At 38.7% G+C, this 26,611-nt stretch overlaps 1 protein-coding gene across 2 annotated transcripts in view; it reads left to right on the forward strand.

Annotated features, from left to right (window-relative positions):
* drc11 (dynein regulatory complex subunit 11) overlaps positions 1–26,611 on the forward strand; it is a 68,075-nt gene that overhangs the window by 8,634 nt on the left and 32,830 nt on the right. For both annotated transcript variants that reach the window (XM_039681931.2, XM_089133923.1), the window contains exons 5-9: positions 17,061–17,132; positions 17,907–18,109; positions 21,311–21,395; positions 21,570–21,716; positions 24,401–24,476. In XM_039681931.2, the coding sequence (XP_039537865.2) occupies positions 17,061–17,132; positions 17,907–18,109; positions 21,311–21,395; positions 21,570–21,716; positions 24,401–24,476 (583 nt within the window). The remainder of the gene's footprint in view (positions 1–17,060; positions 17,133–17,906; positions 18,110–21,310; positions 21,396–21,569; positions 21,717–24,400; positions 24,477–26,611) is intronic.

Consider the following 26,611-nt stretch of genomic DNA (forward strand, 5'->3'; position numbering starts at 1 on the left):
ATCTTTATTTCTTTGAAAAGCCTTCTTTTTCGAACTCCTCCTAGACCGTTTGTCCGATTTTCACGAAAATTTAATCGCATCATCTCCAGACCGTGCCGACTAAAAGTTATGAATTGCACGATGATAGACAAAACCGTTTTCGTATACCACAGCATCAAAGTTTAGGCATGCTGCCAAAATTACTATTTAGGCTTTATCTCTGCAATGCCTTCACATTTTTACACCAAACTTTGCATGTGTCATTGTCACCTCCCTCTGACCACATCACATCTATTTCGTAACTGCGCCACCTATTGTTCGAAAGTGATAACCCATTAAATCATCTTATAAGTTAATGTTTATGTGATTTTTTTAGCCATTTGCCCAAAGTTCTCTCAAAATGCCCTTAATTGCTCCTTGCTGCAGTTGGTCTGCCACTCCTTGCCATTTTGGCATATGTTGCCGCTTCTTGCGCTTGGCCCCGGTAATGGCTGCTTGCAGCTATATTTATTATTATTATTCTTCTTCCGACTGGGCGTCTATGGCAGCCCATAGACCGGTTTGCGGGAAAGTTGTTTTGGTTTGACATTCTGATAGAGGACAGTCCCAACTTTAAATACACCAATTTTGGTGTCTCTAACTCATTCCCTCTAGCGCCACCAACTGTCCAAAGTTTCACTTTTATTATGCTAATAACTTTTGAACCGTAAGGCCTATCAACAAAATTCTTTTTTCCTCTTGTTCCTGAGCTCATGCCGATTCGATCGCACCCTATGACGTCATTTTCCGTCATAAAAAAACGGCCGCCATTTTGAATTTTCCAAAAAACCTACTTTTGCGAACTCGTCCTAGACGGTTTGTCCGATTTTCACCAAAATCGCACCGGATCATCTCCAGGCAGTGCTGACAAAAAGTTATGGAATTCAAGATGATTCGAAGAACCGTTTTCGATAAACGCGCAAACTAATTTTACGTAGCGCTTGCAAAAACAGACGTGAGGCTGTATCTCCGCAACGCTTCATCCTATTCAGACCAAACTTGGTAGGTGTCATCACAAGCATGACCTGAGGCTACGTGCAGCGTTTCGGCGCAGCGCCACCTAGTGGTCCGGAGATATGAAAAATGGCTATTTTTGCTCGTAACTTCTGAACGGTTTGTCCAAAAATCATAAACTTCATCTCGTTAGATTCAGGGCGTCATGCCGAGTCGACTGATATGCAATTTTCCCAGATCGGCCATTTTGGCTGTCGGCCATTTTGAATTATGTGCTAAAATGCTGTATTTTTTGAACGCATGAACGAATTGTTACGAAACTCGGTATGGGTCATCAGTACGATGCCCTGAAGGAGCCTGAGAAGTTTCGAAACAGCGCCACCTAGTGGTGAATTTCTTTTTTCAAACGCTTATAACTTTGGGTGTGGTACACTTATTTTCACGGGAGTCATCTTTTTGAGTTCCTGAATCGTTGCCGAGTCCAACGATACTAAACATGCTGGGTTTCGTCTCACGGTTGGTGTAGCGTAGCGATTTAGCGCGGAAAAAACACTTGGCGATATCTTTAAAACCGCTGTTCCGATCGAGACGAAACCACCGCCAGAAACACGGAATCATAGCTTGTTAACTATACACTAATGCCCAAATGCGAAAATATTGATAGTAAGGGGTAGTAAAATTCAAACAAAGTCATGTGTCAGTCATTTTTTACGTGTTTTTTCATATAAATGTTTATAACTCGGAAGTGAATTGAGATATTTGCACCAAAATTGACACACATATGTATGGGGTCACTCTGAGGACACATAAAAAAAAATGTGGGACTGAGCCTCTTGGTGGCGCTATAATAGAACAAAACGTGAAATTCCCATTGACTTCAATAGAGTTTTGTGAAATAAAATGCTATACTAAACTAATGCATTGGTGTAATATTACAAAACTCAGTGTGTGCCATAAGCAGCATGCCCTGAAGGTACTCAAAAGATTTTGAGACAGCGCCACCTGTTGGTCAAAAGTTATAATTAATTTCTGAGAACGCTAATAACTTTTGAATAAATTTGCCTATTGCAATGAAACTGATCTTAATAGATTCCTTCGGTTATGCTGAAAACATAGATATCAGGTTTTCCATAATCAGACAAACGTCCTGTTCGCCATCTTTATTTCTTTGAAAAACCTTCTTTTTCGAACTCCTCCTAGACCGTTTGTCCGATTTTCACGAAAATTGAATCGTATCATCTCCAGACCGTGCCGACTAAAAGTTATGAATTGCACGATGATAGACAAAACCATTTTTGTATACCACAGCATCAAAATTTAGGCATGCTGCCAAAATTACTATTTAGGCTTTATCTCTGCAATGCCTTCACATTTTGACACCAAACTTTGCATGTGTCATTGTCACCTCACTCTGACCACATCACATCTATTTCGTAACTGCGCCACCCGTTGTTCGAAAGTGATAACCCATTAAATCATCTTATAAGTTAATGTTTGTGATTTTCTTAGCCATTTGCCCAAAGTTCTCTCAAAATGCCCTTAATTGCTCCTTGCTGCAGTTGGTCTGCCACTCCTTGCCATTTTGGCATATGTTGCCGCTTCTTGCGCTTGGCCCCGGTAATGGCTGCTTGCAGCTATATTTATTATTATTATTATTATTATTATTATTCTTCTTCCGACTGGGCGTCTATGGCAGCCCATAGACCGGTTTGCGGGAAAGTTGTTTTGGTTTGACATTCTGATAGAGGACAGTCCCAACTTTAAATACACCAATTTTGGTGTCTCTAACTCATTCCCTCTAGCGCCACCAACTGTCCAAAGTTTCACTTTTATTATGCTAATAACTTTTGAACCGTAAGACCTATCAACAAAATTCTTTTTTCCTGTTATTCCTGAGCTCATGCCGATTCGATCGCACCCTATGACGTCATTTTCCGTCATAAAAACATGGCCGCCATTTTGAATTTTCCAAAAAACGTACTTTTGCGAACTCGTCCTAGACCGTTTGTCCGATTTTCACCAAAATCGCACCGGATCATCTCCAGGCAGTGCTGACAAAAAGTTATGGAATTCATGATAATTCGAATAACCGTTTTCGATAAACGCACAAACTAATTTTACGTAACGCTTGCGAAAACAGACGTAAGGCTTTATCTGCGCAACGCTTCATCCTATTCAGACCAAACTTGGTACATGTAATCACAAGCATGACCTGAGGCTACATGCAGCGTTTCGGCGCAGCGCCACCTAGTGGTCCGGAGATATGAAAAATGGCTATTTTCGCTCATAACTTCTGAACGGTTTCTCCAAAAATCAAAAACTTGGTCTCGTTAGATTCAGGGCGTCATGCCGAGTCGACCGATATCCAATTTTCCCAGATCGGCCATTTTGGCTGTCGGCCATTTTGAATTATGTGCTAAAATGCTGTATTTTTTGAACGCATGAACGAATTGTTACGAAACTCGGTATGGGTCATCAGTACGATGCCCTGAAGGAGCCTGAGAAGTTTCGAAACAGCGCCACCTAGTGGTGAATTTTTTTTTTCAAACGCTTATAACTTTGGGTGTGGTACACTTATTTTCACGGGAGTCATATTTTTGAGGTCCTGAATCGTTGCCGAGTCCAACGATACAAAATATGTCGGGTTTCGTCTCACGGATGGCGTAGCGTAGCGATTTAGCGCGAAAAAAACACTTGGCGATATCTTCAAAACCGCTGTTCCGATCGAGACGAAACCACCGCCAGAAACACGGAATCATAGCTTGTTAACTATACGCTAATGCCCAAATGCGAAAATATTGATAGTAAGGGGTAGTAAAATTCAAACAAAGTCATGTGTCAGTCATTTTTTACGTGTTTTTTCATATAAATGTTTATAACTCGGAAGTGAATTGAGATATTTGCACCAAAATTGACACACATATGTATGGGGTCACTCTGAGGACACATAAAAAAAATTGTGGGACTGAGCCTCTTGGTGGCGCTATAATAGAACAAAACGTGAAATTCCCATTGACTTCAATAGAGTTTTGTGAAATAAAATGCTATACTAAACAAATGCATTAGTGTAATATTACAAAACTCAGTGTGTGCCATAAGCAGCATGCCCTGAAGGTACTCAAAAGATTTTGAGACAGCGCCACCTGTTGGTCAAAAGTTATAATTAATTTCTGAGAACGCTAATTACTTTTGAATAAATTTGCTTATTGCAATGAAACTGATCTTAATAGATTCGTTGGGTTATGCTGAAAACATAGATATCAGGTTTTCCATAATCAGACAAACTTCCTGTTCGCCATCTTTATTTCTTTGAAAAACCTTCTTTTTCGAACTCCTCCTAGACCGTTTGTCCGATTTTCACGAAAATTGAATTGTATCATCTCCAGACCGTGCCGACTAAAAGTTATGAATTGCACGATGATAGACAAAACCGTTTTCGTATACCACAGCATCAAATTTTAGGCATGCTGCCAAAATTACTATTTAGGCTTTATCTCTGCAATGCCTTCACATTTTGACACCAAACTTTGCATGTGTCATTGTCACCTCACTCTGACCACATCACATCTATTTCGTAACTGCGCCACCTATTGTTCGAAAGTGATAACCCATTAAATCATCTTATAAGTTAATGTTTATGTGATTTTCTTAGCCATTTGCCCAAAGTTCTCTCAAAATGCCCTTAATTGCTCCTTGCTGCAGTTGGTCTGCCACTCCTTGCCATTTTGGCATATGTTGCCGCTTCTTGCGCTTGGCCCCGGTAATGGCTGCTTGCAGCTATATTTATTATTATTATTATTATTATTATTCTTCTTCCGACTGGGCGTCTATGGCAGCCCATAGACCGGTTTGCGGGAAAGTTGTTTTGGTTTGACATTCTGATAGAGGACAGTCCCAACTTTAAATACACCAATTTTGGTGTCTCTAACTCATTCCCTCTAGCGCCACCAACTGTCCAAAGTTGCACTTTTATTATGCTAATAACTTTTGAACCGTAAGGCCTATCAACAAAATTCTTTTTTCTTCTTGTTCCTGAGCTCATGCCGATTCGATAGCACCCTATGACGTCATTTTCCGTCATAAAAAAAATGGCCGCCATTTTGAATTTTCCAAAAAACCTACTTTTGCGAACTCGTCCTAGACGGTTTGTCCGATTTTCACCAAAATCGCACCGGATCATCTCCAGGCAGTGCTGACAAAAAGTTATGGAATTCAAGATGATTCGAAGAACCGTTTTCGATAAACGCGCAAACTAATTTTACGTAGCGCTTGCGAAAACAGACGTGAGGCTGTATCTCCGCAACGCTTCATCCTATTCAGACCAAACTTGGTACATGTCATCACAAGCATGATCTGAGGCTACATGCAGCGTTTCGGCGCAGCGCCACCTAGTGGTCCGGAGATATAAAAAATGGCTATTTTTGCTCATAACTTCTGAACGGTTTCTCCAAAAATCAAAAACTTGGTCTCGATAGATTCAGGGCGTCATGCCGAGTCGACCGATATCCAATTTTCCCAGATCGGCCATTTTGGCTGTCGGCCATTTTGAATTATGTGCGAAAATGCTGTATTTTTTGAACGCATGAACGAATTGTTACGAAACTCGGTATGGGTCATCAGTACGATGCCCTGAAGGAGCCTGAGAAGTTTCGAAACAGCGCCACCTATTGGTGAATTGTTTTATTCAAACGCTTATAACTTTGGGTGTGGTACACTTATTTTCACGGGAGTCATATTTTTGAGGTCCTGAATCGTTGCCGAGTCCAACGATACTAAACATGCTGGGTTTCGTGTTACGGTTGGTGTAGTGTAGCGATTTAGCGCGAAAAAAACACTTGGCGATATCTTCAAAACCACTGTTCCGATCGAGACGAAACCACCGCCAGAAACACGGAATCATAGCTTGTTAACTAAATGCAAATGCCCAAATGCGAAAATATTGATAGTAAGGGGTAGTAAAATTCAAACAAAGTCATGTGTCAGTCATTTTTTATGTGTTTTTTCATATAAATGTTTATAACTCGGAAGTGAATTGAGATATTTGCACCAAAATTGACACACATATGTATGGGGTCACTCTGAGGACACATAAAAAAAATTGTGGGACTGAGCCTCTTGGTGGCGCTATAATAGAACAAAACGTGAAATTCCCATTGACTTCAATAGAGTTTTGTGAAATAAAATGCTATACTAAACAAATGCATTGGTGTAATATTACAAAACTCAGTGTGTGCCATAAGCAGCATGCCCTGAAGGTACTCAAAAGATTTTGAGACAGCGCCACCTGTTGGTCAAAAGTTATAATTAATTTCTGAGAACGCTAATAACTTTTGAATAAATTTGCCTATTGCAATGAAACTGATCTTAATAGATTCCTTCGGTTATGCCGAAAACATAGATATCAGGTTTTCCATAATTAGACAAACGTCCTGTTCGCCATCTTTATTTCTTTGAAAAACCTTCTTTTTCGAACTCCTCCTAGACCGTTTGTTCGATTTTCACGAAAATTGAATAGTATCATCTCCAGACCGTGCCGACTAAAAGTTATGAATTGCACGATGATAGACAAAACCGTTTTTGTATACCACAGCATCAAAATTTAGGCATGCTGCCAAAATTACTATTTAGGCTTTATCTGTGCAATGCCTTCACATTTTGACACCAAACTTTGCATGTGTCATTGTCACCTCCCTCTGACCACATCACATCTATTTCGTAACTGCGCCACCTATTGTTCGAAAGTGATAACCCATTAAATCATCTTATAAGTTAATGTTTATGTGATTTTTTTAGCCATTTGCCCAAAGTTCTCTCAAAATGCCCTTAATTGCTCCTTGCTACAGTTGGTCTGCCACTCCTTGCCATTTTGGCATATGTTGCCGCTTCTTGCGCTTGGCCCCGGTAATGGCTGCTTGCAGCTATATTTATTATTATTATTCTTCTTCCGACTGGGCGTCTATGACAACCCATAGACCGGTTTGCGGGAAAGTTGTTTTGGTTTGACATTCTGATAGAGGACAGTCCCAACTTTAAATACACCAATTTTGGTGTCTCTAACTCATTCCCTCTAGCGCCACCAACTGTCCAAAGTTGCACTTTTATTATGCTAATAACTTTTGAACCGTAACGCCTATCAACAAAATTCTTTTTTCTTCTTGTTCCTGAGCTCATGCCGATTCGATCGCAACCTATGACGTCATTTTCCGTCATAAAAAAATGGCCGCCATTTTGAATTTTCCAAAAAACCTACTTTTGCGAACTCGTCCTAGACGGTTTGTCCGATTTTCACCAAAATCGCACCGGATCATCTCCAGGCAGTGCTGACAAAAAGTTATGGAATTCAAGATGATTCGAAGAACCGTTTTCGATAAACGCGCAAACTAATTTTACGTAGCGCTTGCAAAAACAGACGTGAGGCTGTATCTCCGCAACGCTTAATCCTATTCAGACCAAACTTGGTACATGTTATCACAAGCATGACCTGAGGCTACATGCAGCGTTTCGGCGCAGCGCCACCTAGTGGTCCGGAGATATGAAAAATGGCTATTTTTGCTCGTAACTTCTGAACGGTTTGTCCAAAAATCATAAACTTCATCTCGTTAGATTCAGGGCATCATGCCGAGTCGACTGATATACAATTTTCCCAGATCGGCCATTTTGGCTGTCGGCCATTTTGAATTATGTGCTAAAATGCTGTATTTTTTGAACGCATGAACGAATTGTTACGAAACTCGGTATGGGTCATCAGTACGATGCCCTGAAGGAGCCTGAGAAGTTTCGAAACAGCGCCACCTAGTGGTGAATTTTTTTTTTCAAACGCTTATAACTTTGGGTGTGGTACACTTATTTTCACGGGAGTCATTTTTTGAGTTCCTGAATCGTTGCCGAGTCCAACGATACTAAACATGCTGGGTTTCGTGTTACGGTTGGTGTAGCGTATTGATTTAACGCGAAAAAAACACTTGGCGATATCTTCAAAACCGCTGTTCCGATCGAGACGAAACCACCGCCAGAAACACGGAATCATAGCTTGTTAACTATACGCTAATGCCCAAATGCGAAAATATTGATAGTAAGGGGTAGTAAAATTCAAACAAAGTCATGTGTCAGTCATTTTTTACGTGTTTTTTCATATAAATGTTTATAACTCGGAAGTGAATTGAGATATTTGCACCAAAATTGACACACATATGTATGGGGTCACTCTGAGGACACATAAAAAAATTGTGGGACTGAGCCTCTTGGTGGCGCTATAATAGAACAAAACGTGAAATTCCCATTGACTTCAATAGAGTTTTGTGAAATAAAATGCTATACTAAACAAATGCATTAGTGTAATATTACAAAACTCAGTGTGTGCCATAAGCAGCATGCCCTGAAGGTACTCAAAAGATTTTGAGACAGCGCCACCTGTTGGTCAAAAGTTATAATTAATTTCTGAGAACGCTAATTACTTTTGAATAAATTTGCTTATTGCAATGAAACTGATCTTAATAGATTCGTTGGGTTATGCTGAAAACATAGATATCAGGTTTTCCATAATCAGACAAACTTCCTGTTCGCCATCTTTATTTCTTTGAAAAACCTTCTTTTTCGAACTCCTCCTAGACCGTTTGTCCGATTTTCACGAAAATTGAATCGTATCATCTCCAGACCGTGCCGACTAAAAGTTATGAATTGCACGATGATAGACAAAACCGTTTTCGTATACCACAGCATCAAATTTTAGGCATGCTGCCAAAATTACTATTTAGGCTTTATCTCTGCAATGCCTTCACATTTTGACACCAAACTTTGCATGTGTCATTTTCACCTCACTCTGACCACATCACATCTATTTCGTAACTGCGCCACCTATTGTTCGAAAGTGATAACCCATTAAATCATCTTATAAGTTAATGTTTATGTGATTTTCTTAGCCATTTGCCCAAAGTTCTCTCAAAATGCCCTTAATTGCTCCTTGCTGCAGTTGGTCTGCCACTCCTTGCCATTTTGGCATATGTTGCCGCTTCTTGCGCTTGGCCCCGGTAATGGCTGCTTGCAGCTATATTTAGGGGCCAAGCACCGAAGGTGCGGAGGCACCTATTGTATCTGTGCCGGTTCTTATTAGGGGCCAAGCACCGAAGGTGCGGAGGCACCTATTGTATCTGTGCCGGTTCTTATTATTATTATTATTAGGGGCCAAGCACCGAAGGTGCGGAGGCACCTATTGTATCTGTGCCGGTTCCTATTATTAGGGGCCAAGCACCGAAGGTGCGGAGGCACCTATTGTATCTGTGCCGGTTCTTATTATTATTATTATTATTCTTCTTCCGACTGGGCGTCTATGGCAGCCCATAGACCGGTTTGCGGGAAAGTTGTTTTGGTTTGACATTCTGATAGAGGACAGTCCCAACTTTAAATACTCCAATTTTGGTGTCTCTAACTCATTCCCTCTAGCGCCACCAACTGTCCAAAGTTTCACTTTTATTATGCTAATAACTTTTGAACCGTAAGGCCTATCAACAAAATTCTTTTTTCCTCTTGTTCCTGAGCTCATGCCGATTCGATCGCACCCTATGACGTCATTTTCCGTCATAAAAAATTGGCCGCCATTTTGAATTTTCCAAAAAACCTACTTTTGCGAACTCGTCCTAGACGGTTTGTCCGATTTTCACCAAAATCGCACCGGATCATCTCCAGGCAGTGCTGACAAAAAGTTATGGAATTCAAGATGATTCGAATAACCGTTTTCGATAAGCGCGCAAACTAATTTTACGTAGCGCTTGCGAAAACAGACGTGAGGCTGTATCTCCGCAACGCTTACTCGTTTTCAGACCAAACTTTGTACGTGTCATCACAAGCATGACCTGAGGCTACATGCAGCGTTTCGGCGCAGCGCCACCTAGTGGTCCGGAGATATGAAAAATGGCTATTTTTGCTCGTAACTTCTGAACGGTTTGTCCAAAAATCAAAAACTTGGTCTCGTTAGATTCAGGGCATCATGCCGAGTCGACCGATATCCAATTTTCCCAGATCGGCCATTTTGGCTGTCGGCCATTTTGAATTATGTGCTAAAATGCTGTATTTTTTGAACGCATGAACGAATTGTTACGAAACTCGGTATGGGTCATCAGTACGATGCCCTGAAGGAGCCTGAGAAGTTTCGAAACAGCGCCACCTAGTGGTGAATTTTTTTTTCCAAACGCTTATAACTTTGGGTGTGGTACACTTATTTTCACGGGAGTCATATTTTTGAGGTCCTGAATCGTTGCCGAGTCCAACGATACCAAATATGTCGGGTTTCGTCTCACGGATGGCGTAGCGTAGCGATTTAGCGCGAAAAAAACACTTGGCGATATCTTCAAAACCGCTGTTCCGATCGAGACGAAACCACCGCCAGAAACACGGAATCATAGCTTGTTAACTATATGCAAAAGCCCAAATGCGTAAATATTGATAGTAAGGGGTAGTAAAATTCAAACAAAGTCATGTGTCAGTCATTTTTTATGTGTTTTTTCATATAAATGTTTATAACTCGGAAGCAAATTGAGATATTTTCACCAAAACTGACACACATATGTATGGGGTCACTCTGAGGACACATAAAAAAAATTGTGGGACTGAGCCTCTTGGTGGCGCTATAATAGAACAAAACGTGAATTTCCCATTGACTTCAATACAGTTTTGTGAAATACAATGCTATACTAAACAAATGCTTTGGTCTAACATTACGAAACTCAGTGTGTGCCATAAGCAGCATGCCCTGAAGGTACTCAAAAGATTTTGAGACAGCGCCACCTGTTGGTCAAAAGTTATAATTAATTTCTGAGAACGCTAATAACTTTTGAACAAATTTGCCTATTGCAATGAAACTGATCTTAATAGATTCCTTGGGTTATGCCGAAAACATAGATGTCAGGTTTTGCATAATCAGCTAAACTTCCTGTCCGCCATCTTTATTTCTTTGAAAAACCTTCTTTTTCGAACTCCTCCTAGACCGTTTGTCCGATTTTCACGAAAATTTAATCGTATCATCTCCAGACGGAGCCGAATAAAAGTTATGGATTGCGTGACGATAGACAAAACCTTTTTCGTATACCACAGCATCAAATTTGAGGCATGCTGCCAAAATGACTATTTAGGCTTTATCTCTGCAATGCCTTCACATTTTGACACCAAACTTTGCATGTGTCATTGTCACCTCCCTCTGACCACATCACATCTATTTCGTAACTGCGCCACCTATTGTTCGAAAGTGATAACCCATTAAATCATCTTATAAGTTAATGTTTATGTGATTTTCTTAGCCATTTGCCCAAAGTTCTCTCAAAATGCCCTTAATTGCTCCTTGCTGCAGTTGGTCTGCCACTCCTTGCCATTTTGGCATATGTTGCCGCTTCTTGCGCTTGGCCCCGGTAATGGCTGCTTGCAGCTATATTTATTATTATTCTTCTTCCGACTGGGCGTCTATGGCAGCCCATAGACCGGTTTGCGGGAAAGTTGTTTTGGTTTGACATTCTGATAGAGGACAGTCCCAACTTTAAATACACCAATTTTGGTGTCTCTAACGCATTCCCTCTAGCGCCACCAACTGTCCAAAGTTTCACTTTTATTATGCTAATAACTTTTGAACCGAAAGGCCTATCAACAAAATTCTTTATTCCTCTTGTTCCTGAGCTCATGCCGATTCGATCGCACCCTATGACGTCATTTTCCGTCATAAAAAAACGGCCGCCATTTTGAATTTTCCAAAAAACCTACTTTTGCGAACTCGTCCTAGACGGTTTGTCCGATTTTCACCAAAATCGCACCGGATCATCTCCAGGCAGTGCTGACAAAAAGTTATGGAATTTAAGATGATTCGAATAACCGTTTTCGATAAACGCGTAAACAAATTTTACGTAGCGCTTGCGAAAACAGACGTGAGGTTGTATCTCCGCAACGCTTACTCGTTTTCACACCAAACTTGGTACGTGTTATCACAAGCATGACCTGAGGCTACGTGCTGCGTTTCGGCGCAGCGCCACCTAGTGGTCCGGAGATATGAAAAATGGCTATTTTTACTCATAACTTCTGAACGGTTTCTCCAAAAATCAAAAACTTGGTCTCGTTAGATTCAGGGCGTCATGCCGAGTCGACCGATATCCAATTTTCCCAGATCGGCCATTTTGGCTGTCGGCCATTTTGAATTATGTGCTAAAATGCTGTATTTTTTGAACGCATGAACGAATTGTTACGAAACTCGGTATGGGTCATCAGTACGATGCCCTGAAGGAGCCTGAGAAGTTTCGAAACAGCGCCACCTAGTGGTGAATTTTTTTTTTCAAACGCTTATAACTTTGGGTGTGGTACACTTATTTTCACGGGAGTCATATTTTTGAGGTCCTGAATCGTTGCCGAGTCCAACGATACAAAATATGTCGGGTTTCGTCTCACGGATGGCGTAGCGTAGCGATTTAGCGCGAAAAAAACACTTGGCGATATCTTCAAAACCGCTGTTCCGATCGAGACGAAACCACCGTCAGAAACACGGAATCATAGCTTGTTAACTATACGCTAATGCCCAAATGCGAAAATATTGATAGTAAGGGGTAGTAAAATTCAAACAAAGTCATGTGTCAGTCATTTTTTACGTGTTTTTTCATATAAATGTTTATAACTCGGAAGCGAATTGAGATATTTTCACCAAAATTGACACACATATGTATGGGGTCACTCTGAGGACACATAAAAAAAATTGTGGGACTGAGCCTCTTGGTGGCGCCATAATAGAACAAAACGTGAAATTCCCATTGACTTCAATAGAGTTTTGTGAAATAAAATGCTATACTAAACAAATGCATTGGTGTAATATTACAAAACTCAGTGTGTGCCATAAGCAGCATGCCCTGAAGGTACTCAAAAGATTTTGAGACAGCGCCACCTGTTGGTCAAAAGTTATAATTAATTTCTGAGAACGCTAATAACTTTTGAATAAATTTGCCTATTGCAATGAAACTGATCTTAATAGATTCCTTGGGTTATGCCAAAAAACATAGATATCAGGTTTTGCATAATCAGACAAACTTCCTGTCCGCCATCTTTATTTCTTTGAAAAACCTTCTTTTTCGAACTCCTCCTAGACGGTTTGTCCGATTTTCACGAAAATTGAATCGTATCATCTCCAGACCGTCCCGACTAAAAGTTATGAATTACACGATGATAGACAAAACGGTTTTCATATACCACAGCATCAAAGTTTAGGCATGCTGCCAAAATTACTATTTAGGCTTTATCTCTGCAATGCCTTCACATATTGACACCAAACTTTGCATGTGTCATTGTCACCTCACTCTGACCACATCACATCTATTTCGTAACTGCGCCACCTATTGTTCGAAAGTGATAACCCATTAAATCATCTTATAAGTTAATGTTTATGTGATTTTCTTAGCCATTTGCCCAAAGTTCTCTCAAAATGCCCTTAATTGCTCCTTGCTGCAGTTGGTCTGCCACTCCTTGCCATTTTGGCATATGTTGCCGCTTCTTGCGCTTGGCCCCGGTAATGGCTGCTTGCAGCTATATTTATTATTATTCTTCTTCCGACTGGGCGTCTATGGCAGCCCATAGACCGGTTTGCGGGAAAGTTGTTTTGGTTTGACATTCTGATAGAGGACAGTCCCAACTTTAAATACACCAATTTTGGTGTCTCTAACGCATTCCCTCTAGCGCCACCAACTGTCCAAAGTTTCACTTTTATTATGCTAATAACTTTTGAACCGTAAGGCCTATCAACAAAATTCTTTATTCCTCTTGTTCCTGAGCTCATGCCGATTCGATCGCACCCTATGACGTCATTTTCCGTCATAAAAAAACGGCCGCCATTTTGAATTTTCCAAAAAACCTACTTTTGCGAACTCGTCCTAGACGGTTTGTCCGATTTTAACCAAAATCGCACCGGATCATCTCCAGGCAGTGCTGACAAAAAGTTATGGAATTCATGATGATTCGAATAACCGTTTTCGATAAGCGCGCAAACTAATTTTACGTAGCGCTTGCAAAAACAGACGTGAGGCTGTATCTCCGCAACGCTTACTCGTTTTCAGACCAAACTTTGTACGTGTCATCACAAGCATGACCTGAGGCTACGTGCTGCGTTTCGGCGCAGCGCCACCTAGTGGTCCGGAGATATGAAAAATGGTTATTTTTGCTCGTAACTTCTGAACGGTTTGTCCAAAAATCATAAACTTCATCTCGTTAGATTCAGGGCATCATGCCGAGTCGACTGATATCCAATTTTCCCAGATCGGCCATTTTGGCTGTCGGCCATTTTGAATTATGTGCTAAAATGCTGTATTTTTTGAACGCATGAACGAATTGTTACGAAACTCGGTATGGGTCATCAGTACGATGCCCTGAAGAAGCCCGAGAAGTTTCGAAACAGCGCCACCTAGTGGTGAATTTTTTTTTTCAAACGCTTATAACTTTGGGTGTGGTACACTTATTTTCACGGGAGTCATCTTTTTGAGTTCCTGAATCGTTGCCGAGTCCATTGATACTAAACATGCTGGGTTTCGTGTTACGGTTGGTGTAGCGTAGCGATTTAGCGCGAAAAAAACACTTGGCGATATCTTCAAAACCGCTGTTCCGATCGAGACGAAACCACCGCCAGAAACACGGAATCATAGCTTGTTAACTATACGCTAATGCCCAAATGCGAAAATATTGATAGTAAGGGGTAGTAAAATTCAAACAAAGTCATGTGTCAGTCATTTTTTACGTGTTTTTTCATATAAATGTTTATAACTCGGAAGTGAATTGAGATATTTGCACCAAAATTGACACACATATGTATGGGGTCACTCTGAGGACACATAAAAAAAATTGTGGGACTGAGCCTCTTGGTGGCGCTATAATAGAACAAAACGTGAAATTCCCATTGACTTCAATAGAGTTTTGTGAAATAAAATGCTATACTAACAAATGCATTGGTGTAATATTACAAAACTCAGTGTGTGCCATAAGCAGCATGCCCTGAAGGTACTCAAAAGATTTTGAGACAGCGCCACCTGTTGGTCAAAAGTTATAATTAATTTCTGAGAACGCTAATAACTTTTGAATAAATTTGCCTATTGCAATGAAACTGATCTTAATAGATTCCTTCCGTTATGCCGAAAACATAGATATCAGGTTTTCCATAATTAGACAAACGTCCTGTTCGCCATCTTTATTTCTTTGAAAAACCTTCTTTTTCGAACTCCTCCTAGACCGTTTGTCCGATTTTCACGAAAATTGAATCGTATCATCTCCAGACCGTGCCGACTAAAAGTTATGAATTGCACGATGATAGACAAAACCGTTTTTGTATACCACAGCATCAAAATTTAGGCATGCTGCCAAAATTACTATTTAGGCTTTATCTCTGCAATGCCTTCACATTTTGACACCAAACTTTGCATGTGTCATTGTCACCTCACTCTGACCACATCACATCTATTTCGGAACTGCGCCACCTATTGTTCGAAAGTGATAACCCATTAAATCATCTTATAAGTTAATGTTTATGTGATTTTCTTAGCCATTTGCCCAAAGTTTTCTCAAAATGCCCTTAATTGCTCCTTGCTGCAGTTGGTCTGCCACTCCTTGCCATTTTGGCATATGTTGCCGCTTCTTGCGCTTGGCCCCGGTAATGGCTGCTTGCAGCTATATTTGGTCATATTTTTATGATTTTTCAGCCATTTTGCCTAACATCATCTTAAATTGCTGTTGCAATTGGTCTGACACTCCCAGTCATGTTGGCTTGTCTTATTGTCTTCTTTTCACTTGGCCCCAATAATGGCTGTTTACAGCTATATTCGTGTTTGGTTCTGTCATTCTAAGTTGACCTAATTTCTATGTCTGTGCCTGTTTGATTCAGTTCACCTGTTGTTGATTAATCAACACATTAGTTTCCTGGTGTAGGCCCTGTTTACACGAGAACGCTCGTGGGTGAAAATGTAAAAATATTTTATCGGATGTGCCTTTCGTTTACACGGCGACGGCGTTTTTGAGGCTTAAAAACGCAAAAAAGTGAAACCTCCCTCCAGAGTGGAAATCTTTAAAAAAAACGCTCCACCGCTGTGTTCCCGTGTAAACGGTAAAAACGCAAAGGTTTGCTTGACAGTGAAGGTTGTACGCAGGCGCGTGGACTTGGTGTTGTTGTAGTATGCACTCCTAGCCGCCTGAAGTGCATACTACATTGAATTTCACACACTTTTGCGTCACCATTTGCACACGGATTTCCCACAAAAAACGCTCGTCTAAACGCAGAATAAAAAGTGATGACGCAACGCCACTTTTGCGTTTTCTCCTCAGAATCATTTTTGTGTAAACATAGCCTTAGTCTGGTATACTCGCTGTTCTGTTCAGGTATTTGTTTTTGTTGATGTAAAGGGATTGTGTTTACCTTATTCTCCTTTGGATTTAATAAAGACAGTTTGTGTTTAGATATTCGCCTTAGTTGTGTGTTTGTACTCAGCCACCCGTGACACCTTTAAGGAGTCACAACATTGTAGCTAATGGGTAATTAATTTTCAAATAGTTCATCCAACAAGCACTATACTGTGCTTGAATGCCATTGAATGTGATTATAATTTGTATTCTCACACTGCGGGGCTTTTTTTACAAGGTCTAATCCTTTCTCATTCTGTAGCTCACAGCAAAGTAGATTTCTGTGAAACCATGGAAACATAATCCTCTCTCTTCAGTTGGCTGTTGTTGTTTTAGCATCATTGTTGTTCAAATTTAAAAAAGAGGATTCATTAAAAGTAATATAGAAAATGATTGAAAATGCTTGCATTTATGGATAAGCTGAGTTTGAGGTGATATAAATATCACATTCTCACTGATTCAAATTGAATGAGGAAAGGATGTTTGTCAGATTAGAATTTCGGTTGCTGTTGTGCATTCCTCTCATCTAAAAGTCCACAGTGAATGCAAGAAGATGGTAGATTGTTTTCACCAGATAACACAAGATGAATGTTCTTTATCGCAAATTGACTATGATAGCATCATTTCTGGTATGTTTCTTCAGCTTTAGTTTTTCATATTTTCTGCTATTATCATGTGTTTTTCGCTCCATCTTCTAGGTTTGGCGGGGTTACCGAGACAGGAGGAGGGTCAAAAAGGAGTATCTAGAGGAGATGATATTTTTGGGAATGGTAAACACCTTGCTCTGCCAAAATCATCTAACAGGGAATATTCTCAGATTTTTAGCAAATGTTCTTCCAGAGTGTTATTGGGTCTATAAAATTAATTTTCTGAAACGTTTTATTTTGACGTTCGTTTAACATTACTTAAAGGGATAGTCCACTCAAAAATTAAAATTCTGTCATTTACACACCCTCAAGTTATTCCAAATCTGAATGAATTTCTTTCTCCTTACACAAAAGAAGATAATTTGAAGAATATCGGTCACCAAAGAGATGATGAGCACCATTGACTTCCATAGTATGGGGGGAAATGCAATGGAAGTCAACAGGGCCCATCAACTTTTTGGTGATCGACATTCTTCAAAATATCTTCTTTTGTGTTCAGCAGAGGAAATAAATTAATTAAGTTTTGGAACAACAAGTAAATTATGACATATTTTTTTGGTGAACTATGCCTTTACATGTTACTACTTGTTTCAGAACATTAAAAAGTAATGTTTCCAAAATATATGCAAAACATAAAATAGAATGTTCAATTAAAATTTGTATAACCAAGAGAAACATTCAGGGAGCATTCAGAAGCTTTCATAACTTAATGGGAACTTTAGCAAAACATTCTTAGAATATATTTTTGTTAGCTGGGAATATTCTGTTCTTGAAAAGAAAGTGTCTTCATGAATTTTGATGTTTCGTACATAACTTTTGGTCAAACCACATTCTGAACTTTTTGTACCCTTCATTGTCATTTTTTTCATCTCTTGTCTACTGGTGCCCTATTTCCAGATACCAGCCCAGCAACCAACACCTACCCCTGCCCAATTGCATGCCCATCAGCTGGAAAGTAGGAGGCATGGCATGCAGGAGGAGCATGAGGCTGAGTACCAGAGGGCACTTGTCAACATCAAAGAGTCAGTGCAATGTGTGGATGGCCCAGATATTAAAGAAAGCCTGCAAGAACAAATAAGGCAGTGGTTTATTGAGTGTCGGTAAGCCATACACAAAAATTACAGATACCATCTCCAGTTTAAGTTGGATTACATTTTAGCTTAAAAAAATATAATTACATTAAAGATGATAGGTGGGTCAAAGACATGATGCATTTTTTTGTCCTATTTATTCCGAAATAAATGTATAATCCAGTTCATAAATACAACCCATCTATGATTTTCGGCACAAAAAAAAACCTTAAAGTTTGAAAAGAACCCATTGTTAAGTAGTTTAATCTTTTATTATTATTTATTATAAGTAAAAAAATATAATATTTAATTAAGCAACTGCATGTTAATATTTAAAAATTGACTATAAAATCCCTATCGTCAGTTAAAAAAGGCTGATAATTTGACATTATGTGGTGTGACTCTCCCTAAAAAGTAACTAGATTAATCATTCTTGATGATGAAAAATACTTTCTATCTTGAAAAATATGTATATGTGCAAAAAGAATTCGGATGTTTACACATGTATTCAATAAGGAAAATACTTTTTACTTGATGGTTACACCACATGACATTTTTTTAAATTGAAAATGGTATTAATGTTTTTCAAAACCGTACGAAACCAATATGGATAAAAATAATGCATTTATTGAAACTTGGCCCATTTGTTTTAATTTTTTTTTTTTTTAAAGATATTTTTTTTTATCATGGAGAAGTATAAGTAACTGACTGTGGAAAAAGTGCAATAATATTTTTCCACTTTTTGTTACTCAGCATTCCCTCAATTACTTTCGCATATCTCTGGAACTAATCACCTCTGTAAGCTTCTACCACTCAGACTTCCCCTTTAGATAATCTGTTAATTTGCTTCTAAAGGCACAAGAGATTTTCCTTGCTTTCTCTCAACCCATTATTTCACACTTAATTGTAAAGTACATTCCTGCTCCTGCGTCTCTTCCTTTTGTGCAGATTCTGGAATGTGAGCAGTCAAAGCGATGGTCACTTTTACCCAGGGCTGTTTTCGCTTACCTAATGCATGTGATATTTTCAAGTGTGCCCGGTGTAGAGTGAGACTGGGCTTATTAGTGCATTCCAGCCTGATTTACGGCCTGCCAATGCATTCTGCTGCCCATTAATGCCTTAATGACAACAGTCATAAGTCATCTCAGTTGGACAACACAATGTGTGTGTGGGGAGGGGGGGAGGTCAGTAGCTTTGTCTCCGTTTATCGGCCCCTTTCTCTGGCCCCTTCCATTGACCCTGCTGGGTCCCTGCTTGTTGTATAAGGGATGTATGGGATCCCAGGTCAGGACCCGCAAGGTGAAGTATGTTGGCGTGGTTTCCATGTGCTGTTGAAGTGAAGGTGGAGTATTTGAGCAGACAGCCTGACGTTAGCTGTAAAACATATACACGTCTCGCCATTATAAAATCTTTCACCCTCTTAACAGAGTGCAACAGTCGGGTTCCAGTAGTAAAACATGAATTCATTTTCTTGAATTCATTTTCTTCTTTTTAATGAAAACCTTTAAAGACAGACTTTGAGTTCTGAGGTTTTTGGAATCAATCGGATATGATTTTGTTGAGGCCATCCGTTCGCATTATTTCAACTTATTTTAAAAAGGATCGTGTTTTACAGTTAAATTTGTGTTAAAAAAACTACATTACCCATGGTTCTGTACAGACAAATCCACCAATTATAGAGTCGTGACGAGAAAATCATGTCCAAGAAGCACCACAAATGATGTAATTGAGTCTTGTTATGCAGTTAAAATACTTATTAGCATTTATACATATTTTATATACATATATATGCATAATCAACAACTGTAAATTAGTAATTGTACATTTAGCCATCATTTTAATTTGATTATGTCATTTGTAGTGGTTCGTGGGATTGTAGTTCTTTCACTTACTATAGCAGTCTTGTACTTTTGTCTTTTTTTATGATTTTTAAATACTTTTTTGCTTTAAATAAAAGTTTGTAAAGCTATGATTCACCTCATAGGCTGGTTTCATGGCTTATAACAACTTAATACAGACTTTTTATGAAATCCAAATGGGAAAACGAATGGAAAAAAATACTTCCATAATCAACGCCACTGAAAAAGTTGAAAGTCATGCACATAGTCCCAAAGTGCAGAACAAAGCGGCATAAAAATAGCTTTGTCGCCTAGCCATCAATCAGATGAACAAAATGCACAGATGACACTTTTTTATATATTTTATTTTTATTGGATTGTTTATTTTCTGTGTTTATATTACAAATGTGTGGATATAACTCAAAACAAATCTACCCATGGGTACAAATAAAAGGAACTGAACTGAACTGAACTTTACACTGAGGAATAGCAGAGACAGAAATTAACAGTTTCATTGTGCAATCCCTTCATTGAAGTTTTTGAATAAGTTTTTTTTTTTTTTTTTTTAAAGGATGAAGTGAATCTGGTTTTCTTTTTCTTTTAGTGAGCAGATTTCGATGAACTTCAATCCCTCTAAATTACAGTAGTAGAGCTTTCAGCATGTGCTACCATATTGGAAGTGAGTTTCAGATGTGCTTCTGATTAAGTTAGCTATAAGAGAGCTAAGGCCGGGTCCTGACTGACACTTTTACCCTGTTATTCTAAACCTGCCCTAGTTCCCCTGAGAGTCAGCGCTGGACCTGGCTAATGTATCCTCCCCATGTGTGAAGTTCACAGTTCAAATATGATTGATTTGCCTTTGTTCACGCGATCTGCTTTGTTTATCTATATGCTCACACAGACGTGAAGTCTGCCTTACCTCATCTTTAAAAAATCTTTAAGAAAATTGTTTTTCTCACACATATATTTTCTGTTTTGGTTGGGAATTCTGAAAAAAAAAAGTTGAGAGGGAAATTTGAAATATGTTTATAAGTTATAGGTGTTTTTGTGTTTTTGTCTCAGTCTCTCAATAGACAGTTTTATATTTGTTCTCAATTTATTCTGGATGATTACATGTATATTTCAACTGTTTAAAATTTTTTTTTGTTGTTTTTAATTGTTTTGATGATATGTTTTAATGTCATGGTGATTTTCTTTCTCTTTTTATTTGTTTATTTATTTTTCAATTATTGTTATTTTATTAAATAATTGATAATGTTGTGCTGCTCATTTTGGCCAGGTCACTTCTGTAAAAGGGATTTTTAATCTCAGAAAGTTTCTTCTGGTTAAATAAAGGGGAAATTCAATTATTTATTTATATATTTATTTATTTATATACTGTTTTGTGTTGCAGAGATGCCACTGGGAAGTTCCCTGACTTTCCAAGCCCTGAAGATGGAGGATCTGCTTCCATATTTGCCCAGAAGACTCCAGAGCAGGTTATAAATCCGATCAGTCCATTAAATCCATCCAGAATTACAGACTCAGACAGTTACAGACTCAATTACTGTACTATTACTAAGAAATATCATTTCTTTTCAGATGTATACAGCTTCTTGATACCGTACTTTTTTTAAAGATTTTTTTTCCATTAATTTTTAAATGTTTTAAAGGTTGCTGCTGAATTTGCTGCTAAGGAAGAAGAGAGGAAGAAGAAGAAAAAATCGAAAGAAGATAAGGACAAAAAGGGGAATGACCGCAAAAAAAAGAAAGAGAAAAAAGGGAAGATGAAAGGAAAAAAGGGGAAAGGAGATACAGAGGTAAGGCCATGCCTTCGTAACACCGTATCACAGTTGCACAGAAATCAATAAAGGCTTTTCAAAGTGTCTGTCTGCAGAATTAAATCAGCTGATGTGGCACATATTTGAGTATCTAGTGACTCCGATGACCTCTGTGGTCAGGCCCACACACAATGAACGACACTTCATTGGTTGAACTGCATGGACCGTGGATAATTTGATTACAGAGCAGGTTTTAAAGAAAAAACATTGTACTTTCTCGTTAAGTGATTCCTTGTCCTTGTAACAAGACTGGGATGCAATAAGACATTGACATCTCCATTACAGGCAAGTTCCTCTAACCTAGGCTTTTTTGCATTGGAGTTAGATGAAAGTGAGTTTACAAGCATTCCCATCAACATCTGTGTTAGGGAGTTTTATTTGACAGGTTTCCCTTAGGTGAGAAAGTCTGAAGTTTCATTCTTAAGTTAAAAAAGTGTATCAGATGAGAGAATTATGACTTTACACACAAGCACTTGCATTGCTCCATCTTAGAAAGACATTTAATATACTCAGTACACTCATATTCTCATGCATAACTACACATTGTAAATGTGCCTGAATATCCCTGCCTGTGTTCTGTTCAGGGTAGATTAAGATGAGGAATGAATGGTGAGGATGTTAGTTTGTTAAACTCATCCACAGTCTCCGGAAATATCTGTGATTTCAGCGAGGCGATTTCACTGTGTCCTTGATAACCTCTTGCTCTCTCTATTCAGAACTCTTCCTCTGGTTAAACATAGATAGAGGTTCTGTTTTCTCTATTATGACATCCTGATTTCCTGAGTTCCTACATTTTATTTGAACCTGACAAATGGTGTATTAAAGCTTAGGCGGGGCAGACAGCCGTCTTTCATGTTGAAGTCCAAAGTGATTTAGGTTCATGTGAGGTTTTATGTTCTGTGATTTGACCTCTGAACGTCATATGCTGACCAGTGATTACTGTGAACCAGTCAAGCGATAAAAATGCCCGCTCACGCTGATTGGCTGCGTTCCGGAGGTCTAGAATGGACCCTTTGTTCAAGCTTTCCTTCATGAGAGCACCTGTAATCCTCATTGGAGAGCCAAACCACTGATATCTGCTCACAATGAGGCCGAAAGACCAATCTGACCTTTCAAATGCTCACATCCTGTGTGAAAGCTGAGCCTTTCAGTAGTTCATTAAGGAATTTTTGTCAAAGCTCTGATGTTGGCCTAGTTTAGGCCTAGTTAAAATTTCCAAGTGCCACTCAAAGGCTCTTCGTTAAAGAAAAAATAAGTACCAAATACATAGTTTACAGAGAAAAGAATGTTTATAAAACTGTGCTTATTATTGTTAGTGAATATTTAATGTATTCCAGCTATGCTTACGATATGGCCAAAATATATTTCAAATAAATATATTTCAGGAAGTATATTAAAATTTAATATATGATTTGTTTAAAAAAGGCTATATCTACCTCAACTAACATTAGTTAATCCATGAAATAGCATTAACTAACAATGGCCATAACATTTGTTATTGTATTTATTAATATGTGTTAACATTGTGTTCAATGTGTTCATTGTTAGTTAATGTTAGCGTGGGTCCATCAAATATTAACAGGTGCAACTTTCAGGTTTTTTTTTTTTATTTATTAGCAAATGTTGAAATTAACATTATGATAATAATGATTTATTAATCCTTGTTAAAGTATTTTTCATTGTTAGTTAATTTTAACAAATGCAAGCTTACTTCTAAAGTGTTACCAGAAAATGTCTTATATTAAGAAAAAGAGTACAATCAAAATGTATTTTTTTATTTATATTTTGGGCGACACAGATTGAAAATATAATATAAAATAATATATAAACTACTAAAACTTCTAAAAATATATTTGTGTGAGTAGGCATCTTAAAAGCTGTATTATCAAAGCTATATATATATATATATATATATATATATGAAATTATATTTTTGCCATATAGGCTGTTGCAACTGTTTTATTACCTGACAAATTGAGATGGAGCTAAATTATATTAAACCTGGCATGAATTCATTTTACTGACCTATGGTCACAGGGTTCTTTGAAATGAGCTGCCAGATCCATTTGGAAGTTCTGTCTAATGCCGCATGAATAATCATAAATCACTGCTCCCAAGCACTTAAGTGCCTTTCATATTTTCTGATGGATTTCTGTCTCTTTTGGGGGTCATTAGTTGCTAATGTAGAAATGTGTTTAAAGGAAGACAGCTTTTAAAATATACAGCCTCCATTTAGCGTATTCCTTTTAAAAAGCTTTGCTCCTGAGCAGACTCTGCGGTCTGAGTGTTTGCTTGTGACAAGCAAGCCAAACATTCGCGTGAGTATGCGAGGACGTTGATTTACTTTTAATGTGCGACCCCTAGTTGAGAGAAAGGAAAACAGGAGGCGCCGTAAATCATACTCGCAGCTTCGCGTTCAGCCCCTGCTGTGTATTCACATCATTAAAATGCCCGCGCTGAGACTGACCCCGCACCAGAGCAGTATGCAAGCACATCGCCCTGGGAAGAGCTTTGATCACATGTGTGGAATCTCAGTCTTGGCTGATTTATCCATAACTTGACTTTCATTATTTCAGAGAACTTTCAGAGAAGTTCATTTACAGAAAAAAAGTGATGATGTGCTTAGGAAGGACCCACCTTGATGCTAGCTGTCTGTTTTGCAGGAAGAAGAGAAGGGATGGAAGATGACTCCCAGTAATTTCCTTCCTACTGTAGTCGAGGGAGCCAAACTGTACAAAGGTAAGGGGGAAATGACGGCGAAAGGGTGCAGTCTGCGTGTCTGTCATTGATCATTTATGCAGCTTTTTCCTGACCAAATGACTAATTCTCAACAATGTCAACAGTGTTTGTGTGAGGTCAATGAGCGAGGGAGCTTTCATCATAGTTGTGACATGAGATGTGTCTGGAATATGTCTAAGTAACCAATAATGATAGGGCCATGTCAGTTCTCAGGTCAAGACCGGTCCAGATGGTTCCCCACCCCACATGGAGCGCCTTTCCTTTTCTCTCTCTCTCTATACGTCTTTCTCCTTCCCCCTTCTTTTGTGACTACAGATAAGTTTTCTTGCCCTCTCATTAAAACAGAGTCTCCTGACGCCACATTGAAGTTCAGCTCCTCCTCGTTCTGTAATCAACAGCAGTCGTCTGTCAACTCCCCAGTTGCCTTGGTTTCACGGCAATGGCAGCTTTCACAGGCCGTATATCTAACTACATTTGTGTAGTTAGATAACGAATTTTAATAGCGAATTTTTTCACGAATCACGAATTTTTGTGTAAATCGTGTGTAAAGTGGTTCTAGCGTAAATTTCGGATTCATTATAATGTTCGTATTTTTCAATTGTTAGTTGGTACGCAAGAAATCTACACCTGCTCCCAGCCACGCGTAAATGGTGCGCTTAACATCCGAACGTTTTGCTTATTAATAAGGCTGCATTTTAATTCACCTTAATCGGGTACATATTTAAACAGCATTTTGAAAAAATATTTTATATAGTAATTATGGTTTTTCTTTTTACTTTTATTATGAGAGCCAGTAATAGATCTGGTGATCGATGGCTTCGATTTTTCCGAAGTGTTTTTTGCTGTCAAGCTTAATGTCAAACCATTTTCTTCTCACTTCTGGGACTGTTCGATTAACAGATGAAACTCCATTAACTGCATTTGTAATATGCTGCCAAGCTTCATTTTTTTAGGACCTGATACGCCACTATAAATACGCTTGAAAATAAAATGTGGCGTTTTGAATGAACTTCTGATAATTAAACTTCTGAATTCTGAACTTCTTTCTTTTTCATTCGTATTCATGTTATTATATGCCTATATACAGATGTCAGTCGGATATAATGGACCTGATTTATGGTAATTTAGAATGAACGTGCACGCGCATCCCGTTTACGACTGGTTAGAATTCATTAATACACACACACATTTCACTATCACATCTGACGTTTACGAAGTATTTGTGAATCAGAGGAGTTTTTCGGGAAGGTCTCTTTACGCGCAAATCGCTCTCATATTTACTCGTATATTTACGAATGTTTCATGAATGAGACCCATTGTCTTTACAGTAAAAAAAATCTGTAAAATTAAATATGGTAAAAAAAAATACACTGTTTCAGGAATCAGGCCTTACTGGGGGCATTTAGATGCTTGTATATTTTACAATTAATAAGTGTTTAGTCCATTAATTGACATAGTGTTAAAGGGTTAGTTCACCCAAAAAAAGTAAAAAAAGTTCCAACCCTGTAAGACTTCATCTTCGGAACACAAATTAAGTTATTTTGATTAAATCTGAGAGCGTGATCACTCCTTCATATGCTTCTAGGCAATTTCATTCTGCCGGTCCTGAAAAGTTAGTAAAAACATAGTTAAAATAGTCAAAGTGACTATAGCTCAACCTTTAGTTGTGCCAAGAAGTGACAAGAATACCTAAAAATCCCAAAAATAACAACTTTATTCAACTATTCATTTTCTTCAGTGTGGGCATCTGACATGAGTTTACGAGAGCGCCACGACGCATGCGCGTGAACTTAGAAGATGACACAGATGGGTCTCGATGTAGTGTTTAAAATGGTTCTAGTGTGCATTCCCTGGATGTCCTAATCGTAAGAAACCAACAAGTGAACATAAAAGTGCCTTACCAATGCAGCAAAATAACTTTTTTTTCCCATTCACACAAATGTCTTAAACACATTAGGCTATATGTCCTATCTGACCTGATGCTTCACTTGTGTGCCATTCTGTAATGTGTGAGGAGGGGATGTGTTTAGGAGCCATAACCCAACTTCAACATTGCCTGTTGAGCAGCGAATCAATCAAGTCACCCCTGAAACCTCTTGACAAGACAAGCATGTTAATGGCTGAGACACTACTTC

Source organism: Pimephales promelas, chromosome 8, assembly GCF_988280905.1.
Source record: "Pimephales promelas chromosome 8, fPimPro1.hap1.1, whole genome shotgun sequence".
NCBI classification, from domain to species: Eukaryota; Metazoa; Chordata; class Actinopteri; order Cypriniformes; family Leuciscidae; genus Pimephales; species Pimephales promelas.